Genomic DNA, 23743 nt, shown 5'->3' on the forward strand with positions numbered 1-23743 from the left:
AGATGTTTTTATGTCTAACACTAAAACTGCTCCTGGAAATCCCCCCACGGGACTTTCGTACTTTCTCCAGGGCACTCGTAAATCTAGACCCATTCCTAACCAACTCCTACCTTCCTCACCAGCTATATTCTTTAGCTTTTCCAGTTTCCTAAATCTTCAACCTCATTCCTCGAATCAGTTCAATCAAACTTTCCCTTCTTAGACCTCTTCCTTGTGTTAACTCCAGGAAACTCCCACGAGAATCACGTGGCCAAACTTGTCCTTCCTGGAGCTCCGTAATTCTCCTACGGTTCCACCGCCCTTCCTCACCTCCTCTTAGCTCCGCCCTGCCCATTCTCGCTTCCCCTCCCCCCTCCCCCATAGGCCTGCGCTTGCGCATCTCCAATACAGGCGCTTTCCCTTTCCTGGCGACCAATCCACTTCCTGCCTCCGGCCCTCGGAACGCTCCTCCCCTCAGCTGGGGCCCTGGCTCGAGGTGCTGGTTGTGGCTGTCCTATTGCTTGCCTGTCTCAAGAAATTTTCTCCTCTCATCAAGTGGGCAGTTCGAACGAACCATCGAGTGTCTGGTTCCTATCTGAGCCTTTGCTCGCGATCTGCCACCTCGTAGCTAAGCTAAGGGCATCGGTATGCTGGGGGATGGGCGACGCGGACTGTTTTCGATCTGGCAATTTAGAGGAGAGCTTCATCCTTTCCACCTCCCTCCGCCCCGCCCCCACCCACAGCCAGTCCGCGCTGGTGAGTGGCGGGCGGGAGGGCCGTCGGGCGGAGGGAGGAGGGGGAGCTGAGGGGAAGGCGGGCCCTCGGCTGCGAGATAGGTGGGGGGAGGGGAGGGGAGAGCCCGAGCGCTGGAGTTGGTGCTGAGAAACCCGGGGCTAATGTTGACAACAGGCTCGAGGTGAGTCCGGGAGAACCTCCTTCCTTTCCGCTCCAACGACCGGGAAGAAGTGGGTCTGGGGGACACCGGCCTGGATTCCTACTCCCTGGGGGGACCCAAGAAGCGACTCTTCACCCCAGCGCTCCGGGGGCGGCTAGCAGGAGACGGACTGTGGTCCAGCATCGTCCTCCTCAGACCTTTTTCTCCGAGGCTCCTACCAACGCGGGAGCCCCTGGTCCGGGGCAGGCATGAGGGGCGTCTGCCCCACATGCCGGGGCTGGGCCTCGCGGCTGGAGGCGGGGAGCCTGCTGTGTCGGGGTGAATGTGTTTGGGGGTGTGGAGTAGAGCGAGGGGAGGCTGGGGAAAGCTCTTTAGGAGCTGGGAGGGAAGCGAGGGCGAGGAAGTGGGGAGGGTGCTTGTGTGGGAGGATGTGGAGTAGGGAGACCAGCCGGAGAGTTTCAGTCTTCGGTGGTGAGGGAGTGTGGGGTGCGAAGTTAGGGTTGGGGCTAGGGGTGGTAGTCGAAGGTGACCGCGGATACCCGTAGCAAGGGGACTTGTGGCGGGGAAGCGTGGTAGGTATAGGAACGTGGAGCGAGAGCAGGGGTTTGTGGGAGATGTGTGTTAAGGGGAAGGGGGTTTGGTGTATTTGGGAATGGTGGTCGTAGATTATTTGGTTTACTTCAATTTAGTCTCGTAGGCTGATGATTCTTCGCTTTGCCTTCATCCCATGGCTCATGGTACTCTTTTTAGTACTGTTGAACCAAGGAGATGATCGCAGGATATTTGGTCTCCAGGTTGGCCAAGCAGAGCCAGCTCAGGGTACACACTGGACCGGACCTTCAGCTCTTTTTGTTTTAGGACTTGTACATAGTGATGCATCAGACAAAAGTGAAACTATTACTCACCCTTATCATTTATCATAGTTTTTAGGTGTTTATAAAAATTGTACAACTCATCAAGAGAATCCTTTTGAACACCGGTGAAATTTGTAAAAACTTTGAGTGAGTCTTTTATACTAAGGATGTTCTTTACATTCAAAGACTGGCAAATAATGCCCCTGTGCTGTTTTGCTCTTAGAACATATGAATAATACAGAATTAAAAGGTAAACAGCATTCTCTTACTCTGGAGTATTTTCAGAGCAGTCTGATTGTGATTTCATACAGAGTCCATATGGTACTTTGCAAAGGAGGATCTTTAAAAGGGAAACACCCCTTTCTCTGCACTCTGTCCCCCAGTACGCTCCGTTGGTACCTGTTTTCCTAGTGAAGTAGTTTTACTTTCTCTTGGAAGTTCAGATTATATTTAGAAAACTAAATAAAACATAAAGCTCAAGGGCCAGGACACTATTTGGGGAGCTAAGAATGTGGTTTTAAAGCATGGGTTCCTTTTAAGGACCATCTGAATGTAATTGTACTCAGTAAAATAATTTGTAAGAGCTAATTCTAATTAAAAGATCGCCAATTTTTATCTATTATTTTGAGACAGAATTTTTTTAAAGTTCTAGTTTTCACTTGAAAAACTTTTTGAAACACTTTAGGTAAAATATTTGGCTCTTTATTGAAGCATGGGTTTATTGAAGTAATATAAAAAGTTTAGCATTTCATTAATGCTGTTTAATTTTTTTAATAATTTTTTCAAATAATACAAATGCACACTGATCTCAATTATGTCGTTTGTATATTTTATTTGGCCTTTTAAATCTTAGAGTCAGGGTGTATAGTGGAAAAGAGCACTGGACAGTGAGTCTTGACCCAGCCACTAAACTAGTTGTGTAATCTTGGGCAAGTTACTGTTCTGAAGCCACCTCAATGTAAAAAATAAGAATTGGAGTAAATAAAAATCTTTAGTCCTAACTCTAAAAATCTTTAATCTTATGATGAACTTTTTAGTGTTCTGTGTTAAACAACATAAACATTTATTGAATGCCACCTTTATGCTAGAAGTATAAGAACTCTGTAAGAAAGGTAGCAATATTTCCATTTTATCAGTAAATAGACTCAGAAGTTGTTGCCCAGTTTCCAGGTTGCAGAGTTGAGATGCAGACTTAAAGTTTTTCTGACTTTAAAGCCTATATTATTTTTTTACATGTTGCATTGCTACCTTTATATGAACCTTTAGATTTTTACATTTTTTTGTTCACTGAAATTTAGTTCCAAGTATGCTTGGAATATATGTTTGTAATATAAGGATGAAATGATTCAAAGAAGATACTAATACCAAGACTTAAGTGTGTTATTTAGAATCTTTTTTATTATGCTCTAGAGCAGGATCTAATTTATGAGTGCCTCCTACAGTGTGATGTAGTAGGCACTTAAAAATTTATTAAGTGAATGAAGACTATAGCGAATCACAAACATTTGGGAGACTCTGTTGAGCTAATAAATGATAATCCTTTATGAATTCGTCAGATTTCAAGTGAATTTCTTAATGTTTTAACAGGACTTAATATCTAATTTTATCTTAGAATTGAGACATTAATTGTAAATTTATTATTAGTTGTATTTCTTGTATTGCTGAAATGTTGCTTGTTGATGCTTGATATTAAAATACAAATTCTTTATAAACATTTTTTTACACATAATGACGAATATCATAAGTAAGATTGTATTGGTTCCTCAAGAATTATCTTGCCCCTGAATGTTTTAGCTAGAATCTACCAAAATTTAAAAACATAATGTAAAAACTGCTTAGCCATTACCCGGAACTCTTTCTACCCTGAGATACATAATTTTGTGATTTTTCTTAGTATCTATTATGAAGTCTTCCAGCTCATCATTTTTCTCTCTCAAGGTTCTTAATAGCTTTGGTTAAGCATATGGGTTCATCAGATTCCATCTCTGTCACCAGCTGTAGAGACCTTAGTCAGGTTACTTTGTCAGGTTTCAGTTTGCGCATTTGTAAAATAGGGAAAATAATACCCACCTCATAAAGCTTTTAGTATTAAATGAAATAAAGTATACGTTTACTATGGACCAGTGAGTGGTAGCCATTAGTATTATCCTCTCTTTTCAAAGATTTCTTGCTTTAAGGCATGATATTTTCACATTAAAGATGGGTATTTAATTAAAGCAGTATAAGAATTGACAACTATATTTCCCAGATAATATAAATAACTCTGTCTTGCCACATAAATAAGTTATGCCCTTTCATATTGCAATGATTGCTTAAGTAGGATTAACATCCTTTTTGTTCTGAGTTCCACTACTGGAGTTAACTAAAGCCTTTAGGTATCATTGTCAAAATACTGTACAGAACATGCAAGTAAGAGAGTAAGAGAGAGAAAGGGAAAGGAAGAGTTGACTGACATGTGCCTTCAAAAATTACTTAAAGACCTAGGTTGTCTTTCTGTGATAACATTTTATTAGTGCTGAAATAAATGCTTTGTGTGTTAACAAGTAATATTTATTATTGCAAATGTTTTGTTTGCTAACCTAGTTTTTATTGCTTTAATTTAAAACCTATATTTGGAAATATTTAAGAGTACTATGTATGTGTTAATAAAAAACTAGGCAGTTAAATAGAAAATATTTTGATTTTCTCGTACAACTTTCACATGATTTAGGGGTTAAAACATGGAGCATTGTCCATGAAAAATTATATTAAGACACTAGTTCTAAGTAGAGATATTTATTTTTAGAAATGAAAAATCCTGAATTTTGCAGGGAAATACATTTTTTTGTTCCAGAGTTTATTTCCAGCCAACTGTGTAGAGCCTGTACTGTAGACCAGTGCTATCCATTAGAACTTTCAGTGGTGATAAAAATGTTCTATATCTGCAAATGTCTGATTGGATAGCTACTAGCCACATATAGAATCTAGGACTTGAAATATGGGTAGTGGCTATTGAAGAACTGAATTTCAAATTCTATTTAATTTTAATTAATTTATGTATGAGTAGCCACATATGGCTAGTGCAGTGGTTTTTGACTGGTGGTGATTTTGCTCCCAAGGGACATTTGGAAGTATCTGGAGTAACTTTTGGTTGTCAAAACTAGGGAGATACTACTGGCATCTACTGCATAGAATTCAGGGAATGCCACTAAACTTGGTATAGTACGTTACTACCCGTCTTCGCCACCCCCCACACAACTCTCCCCAAAAACAAAGAATTATCTTGCCCAAAATGTCAGTAGTGCTGAGGCTGAGAAACTTGGCTGGTGGCTACTGTATTGGCAGATAAAGAACAGAATATACAAATTTTTATTAGCAACATGTTTACTTACACATTAATTTTGACTAATACTAATGAAGAGATTAAAAGTCTAGTCTAATTTGAGAGAGTTGACAGTTCTTGTATTTGAAAGTTTGATAAGGTTAGAAGAATGAGGCATCATTTGTGAGTCTTCTATTTTGTCAGTCAATTTGTAGGAGGCAAGAACTCATTTTTTCTCCAACTTAAATTTTTCTATTGAATATTGTATGAAGTGATGCCACTAGCATCTCTTAAAGGGTGTGAAATGTTGTCTGATACATTAGTAAAGTATTAATGATATATTGTTTTGCAGTTGATAATTTAGGGTGATGCATATTTGGAAGTTTCTTATATTGTGCTCTCTACTTTTGTTTCTGTTTGAGTTTTTTTGTTAGTAAAAAAGTACTTAGACATAGGCATAACTAATAATGATAGAATGTGGAGAGTGACCAATATATTATTTTATCACAGAAATAGTATTCATTTTGCATGCATTTCTTTAATCTCTCACAATTGTCAAATTGCATTAGTATGTTCAGTTTTAAAAAATAGTGTTATATTACTAAAAAAAGTCACTGCATCTATGATACTGACATTCTTTTTTGTTTGACTACATGAACATATTTATTTAAACTTTTATATTTCCCACAAATATCCACAGATAAACAAGAAGAAAAAAGTATTGGCAGTGTATTTAATAGACAGTGTTAATATTCTTTGTATGTAAAGCATTCTTACAATACTGACATTCTTTTACTCTTATAGATTGTCCTGGGTAACATAATGCCAGCTGAGCGTAAAAAGCCAGCAAGTATGGAAGAAAAAGAATCTTTGCTAAACAACAAGGAAAAAGACTGTGGTGAAAGGCGGCCAGTGAACAGCAGGGAGAAACCAAAAGACGAGATCAAGCTCCCTGCCAAGAAGGAGGTTATTAAGGTCCCTGAAGATAAAAAGAAGAAACTGGAAGAAGATAAGAGAAAAAAAGAAGACAAGGAACGCAAGAAAAAAGAAGAAGAAAAGGTAAAGGCGGAAGAGGAGTTAAAGAAAAAAGAGGAAGAAGAAAAAAAGAAACATGAAGAGGAAGAGAGAAAGAAGCAAGAAGAGCAGGCAAAACGACAGCAAGAGGAAGAAGCTGCCCAGTTGAAGTAAGAACATTTTAATGATTGATGTGAGAAATGGGAAGGTAGAAATGTTTTGGAAAAGCAGTGATTTGAAATAAAACTTTTGGGGTGCAGTTCTTTAAGAGTTGGGAATATCTTATATGCTCTGTTAGTTTCACTGACTAGAGGCATGCCTACAGTGCTTTAATTCTTTTATTTTTTTTAATCCTCACCTGAGGATATTTTTTTCCATTGCTTTTCAGAGAGAGTGGAAGGGAGAGAGGGGGGAAAGAAACATCGATGTGAGAGACATCGATTGGGTGCTTCCCTGCATGTGCCCGACTGGGGCCAGGGATTGAGCCTGCAACCCAGGTACGTGCCCTTGGCTGGAGTTGAACCCGGGACCCTTCAGTCTGTAGGCCAGTGCTCTAACTACTGAGCAGAACTGGCTAGGGCAGTGCTTTAATTCTTTGAATTAAATAATAGTAATCTTTAATAAATATTTTTTGAGATATAGAGTAATCTGAATTATTTTGTTTTTTAAAAAAGCTTTTCAAAAAAAAATTCTATGGTATAATGCTCTACCTTTTTAAGTTGAAAGCTGCTATTTGTTGAGTTGTTACTATATGCCAGGCACGAGGAAGTGGATCAGTGTATATCCTTTAAGGCAGTTCTAATGAAGTTTTATGATCCTCATTTTACAGATTAATAAAAGTTAAAGAAGTTAAGTAACTTGCCTGAGGTCATAGTAAACGGTGGAGCACTGGGATTTGAACCTAGGTTGGGCTGACTTTAAAACCTTTGTCCTTAAGTTCTATAATGCCACCCATTCTTATCTTTATCGGAATTTATTTTTAACTATGTAAATCTATGCAAATAATATAGTAAATGGTGAAAAAGGTAGTCTTCATAGGAAGACTACTAGAATGTAGTGCAAATGACAGTTGTTGAATGGCAGGAGCTCTTCTCTTTACATATATAATTTAAAAAGCTGTCTGCAAACATGCATTGTTATGGATCTCTAGAATAGCTCAGCCACCTACTTTCTTACAGAAGTTCTTTAGTACAGTACTTTTTTTTAAAAAAAGATTTTTACTGATTTTTTAGAGAGGAAGGAAGGGAGAGGGAGAGAGGAATATCTATGTGAGAGCATCGATTTGCTGCCTCCTGCACGCCCCCTACCTGGGATGGAGCCCGAAACCCCAGCATCTGCCCTGACCAGGAATCAAACCAGCAACCTGTCAGTACACCAGAGGACACTTAATCAACTGAGCTACACTGGCCAGGGCAGTACTTCTATTTTTAATGAGGAGCTGACCCTTAAGTCTGGAAAGCAATTGTAATGTATTATAGTTTTGGAATATTTAGAATCATGGTTCTTGAGAGTTTCTTATTTTATATTTTACTTTTTTAAAAAAAATTCACAAAGCTATTTCGTTTTACTGTAACTTTGGCTCCCTGTTCCCTCAAATACAAAGACCCTTAACATCAACAAAAAACCCAACTTTTTTTGGGAAAAATTCATACATATGCAAAAATATCTCCCCCCCACCCCCCAGTCTATACAGCATCAAAAATTATGTACATTTTTCCCCCTGGAGTATTTTGAAGCATCACATTATTTCACCTGTATATATTTCATTATTTAAAAGTATTTTTAATACTGGTGAAAATTCAGTTACTCAGTGCACATGTATAGTGCAGTCTTGCTCAAGTTATAGTTTCTTAAAGTACACTCACTGTTAACCCTGTGTTTGTGTGTGGCTGGGAGACTTCCAAGAGATACATATCCCTGTTCCCAGTGATGGATGCAATCCTGTTGACATTGTGGTTTGTAGTGGGAAAAAAATCAAATATAGGGTAGCTCAAGATGATGAAAATCTACTTTTTAAGATATAAATATTTTAAAGTTATATATTTTGGTATCTTAGAAACCTAAAAGTCAGATTGTTTCCACTCTCCCACTCCTGCCCGTTATTTTACTGTATCTGCAATTTAAACATGTTTCATCTTTTTAGTAGAAATATAGGTAGATTTATTTTTAACTATTCTTTTCAGGATAAACTGAGTTTGTTAACCTTTTATTAAAGGAATTTTATCCTATAGTTTTCTTCTGGTTCCTTTCCAGATTTTTAAAGTTATACTTGAATTTTAAGACCCAAATGTAGCAAGGTACTTTAACATCTCAAAACATTTTTTTAAAAAATAGGTCTTTAGTGACTTCAGAGAGAGGAAGGGAGAGGTAGAGAGAGAGATAAAAACGTCAATGATGAGAGAGTCATTGATTGGCTGCCTCCTGCACGTCCCCTACTGGGGGATCGAGCCCAAAACCCGGGCATATGCTCTGGCTGGGAATGGAATGGTGATCTCCTGGATCATAGATTGCTCTCAAAACATTTTTAATGTATTGTTTTATAATGTTTATTTTTTAGCAAAACTATTCTTTGTGGACAGTTTTTTTCTGTTTTCCCAGTTCTTTTATCTGTTTCAGGTTTTTTTGTTGTTGTTGTTAATCCTCACCTGAGGATATTTTTTCCATAGAGAGTGGAAAAGAGGGAGGGGGAGGGGAGGGAGGGACAGAGAGAAAGAAACATTGATGTGATGTGTGACACATCGAATGGTTGCCTCCTACATGTGCCCCAACTGGAGTTGGGAGTTGAACCTACAACCCAGGTACATGTCCTTCATTGGGAATGGAACCTGTGACCATTTGGTGTGCAGGCCAGTGCTCTAACCACTGGGCAACACGGGCCAGGTCAGTTTTAGTGATTTTTATCCTTCCCAAGCATATTATTTTATGTTTTTTATATTAAGCATCATGTATTTTATGTTTTTTTTCAGCTTTATCAAGGTATAAATGACAAAAATGCTTTATGCATTTAGCTTACTAGTTGGCAGAATGATTTTTAATTTAGGTATTTAAAACATCTGTTTTACTATATATGGCATTACCAGTACACTGAGTTCTTACTATCTTAAGTCATTAATAAAATGTCTTTAAAAGTAGTGAAAGGGCCTTTTGCATTTTTTGTTTTTCTTGGATTCTGATGCTTATGTGATTACTTTTTCATTGGCTTTCACCTTTATGAGATTTGGCAATGCTGCTTCAAAGGTAAATGGTATTTTACTTGTTTTTTGTTGTTTTTTTTATATAGGGAGAAAGAGGAATCTCTTCAGCTTCATCAGGAAGCTTGGGAACGACATCAGTTAAGAAAGGAACTTCGTAGCAAAAACCAAAATGCTCCAGACAACCGACCAGAGGAAAATTTCTTTAGCCGACTAGACTCAAGTTTGAAGAAAAATACTGCTTTTGTCAAGAAACTAAAAACTATTACGGAACAACAGAGAGACTCCTTGTCCCATGATTTTAATGGCCTAAATTTAAGCAAATACATTGCAGAAGCTGTAGCTTCTATTGTGGAAGCAAAGCTAAAAATATCTGATGTGAATTGTGCTGTGCACTTATGCTCTTTGTTTCACCAGCGTTATGTCGACTTTGCCCCATCACTTCTGCAGGTTTGGAAAAAACATTTTGAAGCAAGGAAAGAAGAGAAAACACCTAACATTACCAAATTGAGAACTGATTTGCGTTTCATTGCGGAATTGACAATAGTTGGGATTTTCACTGACAAGGAAGGTCTTTCTTTAATCTATGAACAGCTAAAAAATATTATTAATGCTGATCGGGAATCACATACTCATGTTTCTGTGGTGATTAGTTTTTGTCGACATTGTGGAGATGATATTGCTGGACTTGTACCAAGGAAAGTAAAGAGTGCTGCAGAGAAGTTTAATTTGACTTTTCCTCCTAGTGAGATAATTAGTCCAGAGAAACAACAACCTTTCCAGAATCTTTTAAAAGAATACTTTACGTCTTTGACCAAACACCTGAAAAGGGACCACAGGGAGCTACAGAATACTGAGAGACAAAACAGGTGATTTTCAAATGTTTCTCAGAATTGAGAATTTATTTTGGAGCTCATGCTTAAAAATGTTTAAAGTCTTCATGCTTCTGAAAGAACTTGTGGAAAAGGGCTCATTGCAGGTGATTTCTTAACATTCCAGGAAAATCTCAAAGTGTAACAGTCTAAGTACTCATATTTAAATGTGGGTCTATCATAGATTTTGCATCTGGTTTTAAAAGAAATCTGGCAAGCATATGGTGATTTTTACTTTGGATTTGTTTTCCTCCTGTGATCTAAAAACTCAATGCCAAGGGATAAATTTTCGTTTTCTATCATTAACTTACCTTCTATTCTTTTTCTGTGTGTTTCACTGTTCCCTCTCTATAACAGGTTTGGTCTTATTGTTTTGTATTTTAATTTATTGATATCACTATTGATGTCACTTGCTCTTTTTTAAAAAATGGGTTATTTATTATCAGTGGTATTTTAGATCAGAAATTTGGCAAATAGTGCACCAAATTTGCTGTGAAAAAAAATTTTTTTTAAATATTTTTATTGGTTTCAGAGAGAAGAAAGGAGAGGGAAAGAGAGATAGAAACATCAATGATGAGAGAGTCATTGACCGGCTGCCTCCTGCACACCCCCGCCTGGGGATTGAGCCTGCAACCCAGGCATGTGCCCTGGCTGGGAATCGAACCCCGATTGCCTGGATCCTAGGTAGACGCTCAATCGCTGGGCCACGCCCGCTGGGCTGTGAAAAAATTTTTTAAATACCACTGTGTGAAGTGCATTTATAGAAGTTTTTCTCCTGGGGATATCCATTTAAAATACTAGAGAAATGATGTATGTGCATGTGGTAATTAGTGAAGACACCTGATTTAGGTGCTTCCTTTGTTGTTAACAAGATACTATAGACTACTGTATAGTATCTGTAACTAAGAGTCCTCAACAAACTAGAAGTTGATGGTAGCTGGTGGCCATTAGGTCAGCTTTTACAGAGGGTAGATTTGGAGGAGGGCTGAAGGGGTACAGAAAGGAGGCAATAGCAATAGTCTGGCTGAGTACTTTGCAGCTATTTAAAGTTTATGGCTGAAAGTCTGAAATTGCTGTTGATAGAAAGTAATACAGAGAGTACACGTTTCTGTTGCCATAAGACTAGTTGGGAAGGAAAAACTGGTTTAAGTAGTTACCACTAGAAGGTGATTGATTTAACTGGAAGAGAAGGCTAATATAGTTCATGTCAGTAGTACAGTTATGTCAGGATCAAGATAGGTGCAGAGGCTATATGGGTAAACTTTGGTGGTTGAGGGTTATTCATTCAGAAGTGAGAATTTAAGATGGCAATGTTAAAAAAAAAAGATGGCAATGTTTCTTAAAAAAAAAAAATTCTGGTTTTGTGATTTGAGTAGTGAGGACTTTTAAATTTTGAGGGGGCAACCAGAATGTATTTATATAGTCCGCAATGAATTAAAAAGGAAAACAGTGGTCCTCTATTAATAAATTTCACATATTTAAGGTTTCTTAATTAGGATTTACATAGTGTTTTGTCATTTTTCCCGTCTTTTTCCTTTTCACATATGTTCTACCTAGTACATCACAACTGATTTTGTAAATATGCGTACATTACTTTTTATTGGCTGCTTTAAGGATTTTGTGTCTCTTTGCTTTTGATTTGCCTCACAGAGGCATAGAGGCTAGAGAAATTCTACAGTGATTTAACCTAATCACCTTTCCAGTGCAGGAATCCATTTTATAGGTTATCTGATAGATAAATTCTTTCTCTAAAAAACTCTCAAAGGAGATTAGTGGTCTGAACCATTCCAATGTTGGACACATGTATTTGCTAGGAATTCAAGCTGAAATTTAACTCCCCATAAAATGGTTCCCTTTGATTTATTTTTTCTAGTACAGATGGAATAAAGCTACTCAAACTGGGGCCATGACCTGCTTACCTATTCACAGCGAATTAAATACAAAAACTGAGACTAAGCATTTGGACATTTTAATAGCAATTTTCCATTGTCATGATATTGTTACTATATTTTGTAAAAGTATCTGTAATGACTGGGAAAAACGTATTCCTTTATCACAGATAGTTTGAGAAGCACTGGCTTTTCATTCAGATACTAACTCATGATAATAACTCAAATACAGGGTGGGGCAAAAGTAGGTTTACAGTTGTTCATATGGCAAATAATTAATAAATGATAATATAAGAATAAACTTTTGTGTTTTGTACACTCACAACTGTAAATCTACTTTTGCCCCACCCTGTATTTGACAGATTGCTTGGTTTCCCTTTCATCAGGCTAAATACCTCCGGTTCCTTAGGTTTGTTCCATGATTTCCAGATACGTCACTGTTCTTAGGACGTTTGTTTTGGATGCATTCTTTTCTGCCTAGGACCTAAAATTCCATTAGTTTTTATATTTGCCTTGTCATTCTTTTGACTTTTTGTTAGGCTTATATACATCTAAAGCTTAATTTCTTAACTGTTGCCAAGCCAGTTCTTCACCTAGAGCTAGTAAAGGAATTTTTTAAACCTAATTTCAGACTTATCTCTTATAAACTTTATTTAATGCTTTTGACCTATCATTTTAACCTAATGATGATTTTGAACATTGATTATCCACTGGTCACTTTAAGCTTGATAAGCAGACCTGTTTTTTCATTATTCAAGTCACCATGAAAATTTTGTACAGGAGGATATAGTGTTAAAAGCACAGTTTTGTGGCCTTTCTCCAGAAACTTTTACACATTTAAGTACAGAACATTAACTTGTGGTTATTAGAGGAGGTTATTTACCTAATGTAAATTGACCTTAGCAGTCTAGCAGTCATTTTGTCATGGGAGACTGTCCACTTAGATGTAATAATTTGGGGGATGTGAGAATCTTAATCACAATATAGAAAATAATTGGCATTTGGCTTGATAAATAGCTCATGCTTTAGGATAGCTTCAGTTTGAACAGCCTCTAGTAAAATGATTTAAATACTTGACTGAACAAAGAAGACATGAAGTGGATTAGTGCAGAGTCCCTACTTGGCCTAATGTTAGGCTCCTTACTTCTAAGAGGGCATGATACATTTCCTCCCTCCCAATCATTATCTAGTAGATGTTCTGAGGTTTTTCTACATCCTGGGAATAAATTATGAGCAATAGTTTTTCCCAGTAGGTTTCTCTTAACGCCTGATAATGCTAGAAATCTAAGTGGATATTTAAGACTCATAGTTAAATTACTTTAAGCCTTTATTCAATATCTTGATAATGATGGTTTAAAAAAAATCAAATATACTGTTTGCATTCTGTAAATCTCAAATGCTTTTGGTCATTACAATTAGCTTGGGAGATGGCACTATTCTTAGAAGTTGTGATGTCTTATCTATACTCATTAAAGTCTATACTTAAAAATTCTTTCAACCAATTTAAAAAAGTAGAGTAATGACATCTCTGGTATTTTTTTAAAGACACTAATGAATGAATGAAAGGCAGTACAGAATGAGACTTACTAAGCCCCAGCTGTTCTTTTCTCATGTTATCTGGGCTGATACCATAGGTATTAGCTAGCTAGTTCTGTTTCCTAAGCCCCTGAGAGATTTAGATATTAGCGAGCAATACAACTGACCCTAGGGTTGGGTAAATTCTAAAATTTGAGTTTATAAGCTTTTTGTACTTCAAAGAATATTTAAAAAGTACATTTTGATTAAATGATTGATCTGGGGAGTTATAATTAATATCTACACATTTAAAAACATCATCTAGTAATATTTGCCAATTTAGAGTTAATAGTTTTACTTCTTGGTAGATTTTGCTTTGTATTACATTCGGTGCTTTTTATACTTTAGATATACTTTGTACTTTGAGATATTATTCTCATAGAGGTCATATGACTTAGTATTTTGGGGGGCATTTAATAAAAATTTGTCAAAATGACTTAATTTTTATTAGATACAACTTAATTGTGTAACAAAATTATTTCTTTCTGTATAGTGAAATCATGAATTCAGATATGTAGTGAGAATTTTGCCTGAATAATTCTGAAGTGTTTTAATTCCTTTTTTTCTCCCTAATTGGTGGGAATGGTGGCAAGTTTCTCTATGCATTACTGGTGAATTACAACCTTCATAATTGCATACTAAGTTCAGCAGCAGTAAGTGATTTGCATTAAAGTTTATTAAAAAAAAGAATTGTAGGTAGAATGTAGGCTTTTCCCCCCATTGTTAATAAAATCAGGAGGTGTTTTTTATTAATGCAAATTCACTAGATATTACCAATGTTGAAACTTAAAAACGCATCGACCTTAAATTAAATAGTGTTACCTTTTACTTTCCTTCCAGGTAAGTTGTGCCTTGCCTTTACAGAGAGATTGTTTGATAAGCTGTGTAGTACTTAAGCACTATTAAGATGTTATGACGTTTTGCTTTATTAGACTTAGAGGCTTTAACAATTTTGTAACTGCTCTAAAATTGTTACCTCCTTGCAGATATTCTCTAATTTTGATTCCGTGACTTTGACATAGTTCTTTAAAAATATTTGATTGTCCTGCCAGTGTGGCTCAGTTGGTTGGAGAGTCATCCCGTACACCAAAAGGAGGCTGGTTCGATTCCCAGTCAAGGCACATGCCCAGGTGGCATGTTCCATCCCCGGTTGGAATTCGGACAGGAGGCAACCAATCAGTGTTTTTTTTTTTTTCTCCTCTCTCTCTCCCCCTTCCTCTCTCTCAAATCAATAAAGAAGTGTCCTTGGGTGAGGATTTAAATATATATATATGATTGAGTATATGCTTAACTGTGCTCTAGTATCTTTTCATGCAAGGTTATAAGACATTCATAACCGAATTCTAAAATGAAACCAAAAGAAAATGTAAGTTAATTCTCATGAAATTTAAGTTATTCTCATGAAAATTTGACAGTGTGCTAAAGGAGATGAAAAGTAAAACCAGGTAGTTTAAAAAAATTTTTTTAAATTGATTTTTAGAGAAAGAAAGAGGAAGGGAGAGGGAAAGAGAGAGAGCAACATCAGTGATGAGAGAGAGTCATTGATTGACTGCCTCCTGCACGTCCCCTTCTGGGGATTGAGCCTGAAACCTCAGCATGTGCCCTGACTGGGAATCGAACCCACAATATTTTGGTGTCCAGGGGACACTCCAAACAACTGAGCCACCTGGCTAGGGCTGTTATTATCCATCTCTTTTAACATAATTTGCTTCAGAATAAACAATTTTTTATTAACATTTTTCGTAATACATTGCAGAACATTTAGAGTAGCTGACTTTGAGTAGTATTCAAATAATTTATTTTATTTATTTAATTTTAATGACTTTTGTAAACTTCCAAAATGACATTCTAATGGAAATTTCTAACAAGCTCATTCAAAGTAATGTTAGTCGCTTCTTCCGTGGTTTGAATATTTTTAAATGCTTTGGGTTTTTGTTTCAATTTTTAAAATTTATTTATAAAACCAAAAGATACTTTGTTTTTGCCAGTAAAATTAGTCTGAAATAAATGTTTGGAGAGAGAAACTCTCCTCTATGATAATGTTTTTAGTTTTAAGAGAAATGCTCTTTAGCCTGGACTATTATGGATAAACTATTTTGACATTTTACTCATCTGTCCATAGAATTATATGATCTAATGTATATTTAAGTCATAAGAAAGTGATTGACAATTTCTCATTTTAGATCCTAATAGGCCAGATTTTGAAAGAAAAAATTGGAGTTAATGAATAGTAATTTATATACATTGATCTCTCTTGTGCTTGTAATGGGAACTGATATTCCTAAAATAGAAAATGTTATTTGGAATGTAACAACATTTAAACAAAAGTTTATGTGGGTAGGAATGAAATAAGATGAGGAAGCCTGGAAATTGTTTCAAATAAGCAGGAACGAATAAGTATAGGCATGGGCTTTCCACTTTATTTACTGTAACTTTTAAGATGAAAACATCACCAAAAAAGCTTCTAAATCATTTTCTTCCTTGTTCATAAGAAAACTCAAATGACAAGGAATTAAAAAAATTTATAAATATTCCTTTTGAAAATTACTTTTAATTTACAATTGATAATTGATGTTTTAAAATCTATATTGTATTTGCATTAAGACTTATAAATTTCAAATGTTACACTACTACGTAAATATTTAGTTATTTAAAAAAACTAGATCCAGTTATAGACATCTCAACCATCTATGCTAATATAATAAGATTTTTATTTGACTTTATACATTTTGAAAATTTTTAGTAGTTTTGCATTTCTAATTATGGGTGGCTTATTAGTAAACTGAAGAGTGGAAGAGAAGTTGTGTCCTCTGCTCCTAGAGATGGCCTGGCCTTGGTTAAGTGGGTTGTTCACTTAATATTTGTTACATGGATAAATAACCAGTACTTGCACAGTAAATTGAGAATTGGCTATGTGGAAGATAAGAGCTTTTTCAAAAGATAATGTCGATTCAAATAACTGTAAAAGTTTAAAGATACTGGTTCTTTCAATAACCTTTTGTTTTTGAAAATGAACTTGTTTAGGCTATGTTATTTTTGGTTAATTCTCTCTTAGGGGAGTATGGCTGTAATAAGACTAAATAATTTTTATTTAGTGGCATATTGTTAAATTTTATGTTTGTAGGCATAATTGTTTTTTTTGTTTGTTTTTTTAATATATCTTTATTGTTTTCAGAGAGAGGAGAGAGGAAAGGAGAGGGAGAGAGACAAATAGAAACATCAATGATGAGAGAGTCATTGATCAAGCCCACAACTAGGGCATGTGCCCTGACCAGGAATCGAACCCTGATCACCTGGGTCCTAGGTCGACGCTCAATGGCTGAGCCACGGCCAGCCGGGCTGCAGGCATAATTGTTAATCATACTCATTCTTTGAAGAACCAGTGTTAAAATGTAATTGCTTAGGTGAATTATACAAATTTTAATTTTCAGATATATCTTAAAAATGTTAAATAAAAAAAGTTGTCAAAGAATATTGTGGTAATAAGCTTGTGTGATATATGGAACATTACCAGTGTAATAAAACATGATCACATCTATTTTGGTAAGATTATTTTATTTTTATTTTTTTTTATAGGCGTATTCTACATTCTAAAGGGGAGCTAAGTGAAGATAGACATAAACAGTATGAGGAATTTGCTATGTCTTATCAGAAGCTACTGGCAAATTCTCAATCCTTAGCAGATCTTTTGGATGAAAATATGCCAGATCTTCCTCAAGACAAACCAACACCAGAAGGTAAGATATCCTTAAAAACAAATACTATGGTTTTTAGTAAGTACTACCATGAAAGTGTATTATTGTCAGATGTGTATTGAAAATTTAAGCCTTTTAAATGCCCTTAAAAAATTTTAAATGAAGTAGTAGTAAGACCTATTAAGAACCTTGAAAAACTACTTGAAATGCTCCTCTGAATGTAAAAGCCTTTAAACTTAGAGAATAATAATTAACTCATAATATTAGGATGAGTTCCTTTGGGTTCTTTTGTAACAGATACCCTTTATATCCAACGGGGGCCTGTCTTAAGCCATACTTGGAGTTGCAGAAAGATTCACTTTATTTATCAAATAGGTGATAAGGTGCATTGGACCTTTGGGATTCTAATATTTCTATATCCTTATTTTTAATCTGTTTGTTTTGAGTGATATATTATCTTAAATTGTTATTCAGAACTAAAGCTTACCTTGCAGTTTTGTGATATAAAGTGTTTATTATTTTGTGAGAGGAGTTGTTTTTCATATTATTTCAAAGGTGTATTTTAAATTTTCTTTATTGATTGTCCTTAGGTTGGTAGGGCCCCTAATATGTTACTCTAACCTGCCACACTAAATACTTGATAAAATAATTGTTAGGTAGATAAATGTTAATAAATTGTTAATAATTTTATTTTTATTTTTGAAATAAATTATTAATCTTGAAACTACCTGGCAATTTTATTTACTTAAAAATTTTAGCAGTGAAGTATTTGTACAGTCTTTGTATTACATGCTGTTGAGCCGACTCCAACTCCTGGTGACTCTGTGATAAGTGATGTGCAGTGTCCTGTTCTCAGCAGCCCTGCTCAGCTCCTGTAGACTCATGTCTACAGCTTCTTTTATGGAGTCAATCCATCTCATATTTGGTCTTCCTCTTTTCCTGCTGCTTTCTATTTTTCCCAGCACTCTTGTCTTTTCCAAAGAACTCTGCCTTCTCATGATGTACCCAAAGTAGGGCAGCTTCAATTTTGTCATTTTTGCTTCCAGTGATGTTTCAGGCTTAATTTGCTATAGGACCCACTTGTTCATCTTTCTGGCAGTTCAGGTATTGGTAGAGCTCTCCTCCAACACTGTATTTCAAATGAATCAGTTTTTTCCTGCTAGCCTTCTTCACTTCCAATTTTCTCATCTTTACATAGTAATTGGGAAGAGAAGGGTGTGGATGACCCTTAGCCTTGGTCTCTAAAGACACATCTTTGCTCTTGGGGATCTTTCCTAATTCTTCCATTCTGCCCTTTTGAGTCTCTGCCTTCTCTTGATTTCTTGGGTGGGGTCTCCATTTGAATTGATAAGTTAACCAAGGTAAGCAAAAATCTTTAACAATTTCAATGTCTTCATTGTCTGTGTTAAAGTTGTGTGTTTCTTCTGTAGTCATGATTTTTGTCTTTAATGTTCAAATGCAGTCCTGCTTTGGCACTTTCTTTCACTTTTGTCAGAAGTTGTTTGAAATCATTGCTGCTTTCTGCCAGTAAGATGGTATCATCTGCATATCATTTTATTTTTTAATTAATTTAATTTTCTTATTTTTTATTTTATTGATTTCAGAGAGGAAAGGAGAGGGGGAGAGAGAGATAGAAACATCAATGATGAGAGAGAGTCATTGATCGGCTGCCTCCTGCAGGTCCCATGCTGGGAATCGTGCCCACAACCTAGGCATGTGCTCTGACTGGTAATCGAACTGAGATCATAGGTCGATGCTCATCCATTGATCCACACCAGCCAGGTTCATCTGCATATCTTAAGTTATTGCTATTTATTCTACCAATTTTCACTCCTTCTTCCTCTGAGTCTAGCCCAATTTTTCATATATTTTCTGTGGAAAGATTAAACAAATAGTGAGATCAAATGCACCCTTCTCTGACACATTTGCCTCTAGGAGGTCATTCTGTCTCCATATTCTGTCGTGACAGTGGCTTCCTATTCAAGATACAGCTTATACATCAGGACAATTGAATATTGAGGATACATCAGGACAGTTGAATACTGAGGCACACCTATTTCTTTCAGAGCAACCCATAGCTTTTCATGATCAGCACAATCAAAGGCTTTATTGTAGTTTATAAAATGTAGACTAACCTTCTGAAATTCTTTGGGGCACTCTAGTCCAGTGACTGCTTGCAATTAGATCTCAGGGCCTCTTTCTTTTCTGAATCCAGCTTGAACATGTGGCATTTCTTGCTCCATGTAAGGTAGAAGCCTTTATTGTATCACTTTGCATATCACCTTACTTGTGTGGGAAATTAGAGCAGTGTTGCTATTGTTATTGTACTCCTTGGCATCTCCTTTCTTGATGATTGGGCTATATATTAAACTTTCCCAATCTGTAGTCTGTTTTGTTTTCCATATATGTTGACATATTTTTCTTAGGATTTTAACAGATTCAGTCTCTGTGGCTTGAAATAATTCTGTTTGTATCTTATATACCCCTGGTGATGTATTTCTTCTCAGTACTTTTGAGGGGAACTTTCACTTTACTTTCTAGAATTACAGGTTCTTCCTCCTAGTAATCTTCAAAAGTATCTGTCTCTTCTGTATAGATTTTCAGTATACTATTTCCACCCTCCCTTTTTTTATTCTGGTCAGATAATGTGCTTCCTTGTTGGTTTGTTCAGCATTCTAACCTAGGTTTGAATTTCCCTTTTTTAATCTTCTGGTAGAGTACTCCTGTTTTTCCTTTATTATTCTCTTCTATCTCCTCTTTATTTTTATGTGATAATTGTTGAGAAACTGAATTCAGGATTCTAATCCTGCTTTGTCACATTTTACTTTTGCCCCTCATCTATTTAGTATCTCTATTTTTCCTCCCTTTTTTCTTCTTCATTGTCTTCATTCTTCCCTAATAATATTTCCAGTTTCATTCCCCAGTTCTTCTGGTTTTTGGTCAGTGAAATTTAACCATGCAAATTTTTTTTTTTTAATGTGGACTTTAAATCCATCAGGAATGTTATTTACATTTTATTTTTTAGTGCTTTTCTTCACTTTTATTCAGTTTGAAATTAATAGTTCATGGTCAGTACCACAGTCTGCTCTTGGTCTTGTTTTGGCAGAGAAAATGCAACTTCACCTCCTGCTTTCAGTTATGTAGTCCACTTGATTTCTGTATTAGCCATCCCATGATGTCCATTTATTTATTTTTTATTTTTACTTTAAAAAAAATATATCTTTATTGATTTCAGAGAGGAAAGGAGAGGGAGAGAGAGAGATAGAAACATCAATAATGAAAGTCACTGATCGGCTGCCTCCTGCATGCCCCCAACTGGGGATCAAGCCTGCAACCCAGGCATGTGCCCTGATTGGAAATTGAACCCTGATTGCCTGGATCCTAGGTCAATGCTCAACTGCTGAGCCACGCCTGGCCGGCCAGTGTGTCTTGTTTTGGTGTATGATTAAGTAATTCTTGGATACTGTGTAAAAGCTTTCAATTTCACCCTGGCTGGTGTTGCTCAGTGGTTACAGCATTGGCCCTCACACGTGGTGGGTTTGATTCCTGGTTAAGGGCACATACCTGGGTGGTTGTTTCAATCTCTGGCCCTGTTCGGGGTGCCTGTGGAGGCAACCAATTGATGTGTCTCTCTCACATCTATGTTTCTCTCTCTCTCTCTCTCTCCCTCTCCCCCCCTCCCCTCTTTCTCTCTGTCTGTCCCCTGTCCCTCTATCCCTCCTTTCTGCTCTGTCTGGAAAAAAAATAACCAATGGAAAAAATATCCTTGGGTGAGGATTAACCAAAAAAAAAGCTTTCAGTTTCATCTTCAGCCTCTGTGGTTGGAACATAGACTTGAATGATGGTTATGTTAATTAGGTTTTCTGGAAGTCTGATATTATTGGGTCAGACCTTGCATTGCAGCCCCTAGCTTTCTGTGCTACATCTTGCCTCAGTGTTGCAGCAATCCATTTTTTCCGAGTTTGTCATTTCCAAGTAGAACACTTTGTAGTTGCCCAACTAGCAATATTGCATTCCAGTCCATTTTCACTAACTGCAGGCATTTCAGTGCTTAGATGTTCCATTTCTTGCTTTATAATTTTTAGTTTACCTTGGTTCATGCTTCTCATGTTCCTAGTTCTGATTGTATATGCTGTGCAGCATCGTACTTTCCTTTTGCCTTTGTGCACATCGGCTGGTAGATGTCATTTTGGCTTTGATCTGGTTGTCATTAGCAACAATGCTCTTCCCTAGTAACTGTTTGACTGGCTTCCGATTTGGGAGTCTCATCGTTCAGCACTATCTCCTCTTTCATTTTGGACTGTCTCATTATATTGTTTTTAAGGTAAAATGAAAAATTAAAAAAAAAATGATGAAAGTGTAGTAGTGGCTTACCACTGCCTTCTGCTTCACATTGTGTGCGTCCACACCACAGGTGCTTGAGTCTATGGTGTCGCAGTCACCAAACACACATGAGATGTAAGGGCCCTTTGGGTATTTTTTTTTTTAACTTTTTATAATTTTTATTTTTGTTTAAAGTATTACAGATGTCCCTTTTTCTCCCCAATGACCCATTCCCCCCCGTTCCTTCCCCCTCCCCAGTCACTCTCCCCACCATTGTCCGTGTCCTTGGGTTGTGTATATATGCACATAAATTCTTTGGTTACTCTCTCCCCCTCCATCCCCCCGCCCCCCTCCATCCCTCTGACATTTGGTCAGTCTCAACTATGCTTCCATGTCATTGAATCTATTCTGCTCGTCAGTTTATTAAGTTCTTTAGATTCCATGTATAAGCGAGATCATGTGATATTTTTCTTTCGCTTATTTCACTTAGCATAATATTCTCCAGGACCATCCATACTATCCCAAAGGGTACGAGCTGCTTCTTCTTTACAGCTGCGTAGTATTCCATGGTGTAAATGTCCCACAGCTTTTTTATCCACTCATCTACTGATGGGCACTTGGGCTGTTTCCAGATCTTAGCTATTGTAAACTGTGCTGCTATGAACATAGGGGTGCATAAATCCTTTCTGATGAATGTTTCAGGATTCTTAGGATACATTTCTAGGAGCGGAATCACTGGGTCAAACGGCAGCTCCATTTTTAATTTTTTGAGGAACCTACATACTGCTTTCCATAGTGGCTGTACCAGTCTGCATTCCCACCAACAGTGTACCAGGGTTCTCCTTTCTCCACACCCTCGCCAGCACATGTCGTTTGTTGATTTGTTGATGGCAGCCATTCTGACAGGTGTGAAGTGATACCTCATTGTGGTTTTAATTTGCATCTCTCTGATGATTAGTGACATCGAGCATTTTCTCATGTGTCTCTTGGCCGTCCGTATGTCCTCTTTGGAGAAGTGTCTATTTAAGTCCTTTGCCCATTTCTTAATTGGATTGTTTGTCTTCCTCTTGCTGAGTGCTATGAGTTCTTTGTACACTTTGGAAATTAGCCCCTTATTAGATTCATCCTTGGCAAATATGTTTTCCCAGACCGTGGGGTTCCTTTGTATTTTGAGGCTGTTTTCTTTTGCTGTGCAGAAGCTTTTTAGTTTGATGTAGTCCCATATGTTTATTTTTTCCTTTGTTTCTCTTGCCCTAGGAGTTGTATCAGTGAAAAGTCCACTACGTGGGATGTCTGTGACTTTCCTGCCTATGTTTTCTTCTAGGATTTTTATGGTTTCGTGCCTTACATTTAAGTCTTTTATCCATTTTGAGTTTATTTTTGTGTATGGAGAAAGTTGGTAGTCTAGTTTCATTCTTTTGCATGTATCTGTCCAATTTTCCCAGCACCACTTATTGAAGAGATTGTCTTTACTCCATTGGATACTCTTGCCTCCTTTGTCAAATATTAACTGACCATAGTGGCTTGGGTCTATTTCTGGGGTCTCTATTCTGTTCCATTGATCTGTATGCCCCCTTTGGGTATTTTTAAAGTATCCTTTTATAAGAAGGTGTTTTGTATTTTACGTCCTTAATAAGAAATGCCTATTGTACACTATGAATACATTTATTTTATTATATTTATATATAATCATGTACATAATTTCTACTAACTTTTGTATCTCCTGATCATTGATCATTGAACTTTTTAATTTTTTAAAAGAGGTTCTACCATAGAATTTGTTTTTTGGTTGAATCTGGCTGGCTTCTCAGACATTTTAAAATATTTATTATATTTTAGAACCGAAATATTTTCCTGGTGTTTAGCATCCTTTGGTGTTTACTTGGTTTATTTCTACCAAAGTTTTAGGTAGGTTTTGTATTGTTTTTGTTTGCTTTTTAATGCTAAATTACTTTATAAGTATTTTTAGGCATTTTCCACAGATAATAGCTCTTGACAAAACTTTGTGAATGTTTTTAAAAGCTATATACTTCCACCAGGTGTAGAATTTGAGGGTGAGACTTTTCTCTTTCAGTACTTTAAAGATGCTGCTCTACTGTCTTTTAGCTTGCATTGCTTTGAATGAGAAAGGTGCTATTGTTCTTATCTTTGTTCT

General features: G+C 36.5%; 1 protein-coding gene across 2 annotated transcripts in view; it reads left to right on the top strand.

Annotated features, from left to right (window-relative positions):
* The first annotated feature begins 832 nt into the window (after nucleotides 1-832).
* UPF2 (UPF2 regulator of nonsense mediated mRNA decay) overlaps nucleotides 833-23743 on the top strand; it is a 108124-nt gene continuing 85213 nt past the window's right edge. For both annotated transcript variants that reach the window (XM_016203930.2, XM_016203929.2), the window contains exons 1-4: nucleotides 833-895; nucleotides 5834-6213; nucleotides 9324-10103; nucleotides 17147-17307. In XM_016203930.2, the coding sequence (XP_016059416.2) occupies nucleotides 5852-6213; nucleotides 9324-10103; nucleotides 17147-17307 (1303 nt within the window). In that variant the 5' untranslated portion in view covers nucleotides 833-895; nucleotides 5834-5851. The remainder of the gene's footprint in view (nucleotides 896-5833; nucleotides 6214-9323; nucleotides 10104-17146; nucleotides 17308-23743) is intronic.

This window comes from Miniopterus natalensis, chromosome 1 (genome assembly GCF_054644295.1).
Source record: "Miniopterus natalensis isolate mMinNat1 chromosome 1, mMinNat1.hap1, whole genome shotgun sequence".
Classification (NCBI taxonomy): domain Eukaryota; kingdom Metazoa; phylum Chordata; class Mammalia; order Chiroptera; family Miniopteridae; genus Miniopterus; species Miniopterus natalensis.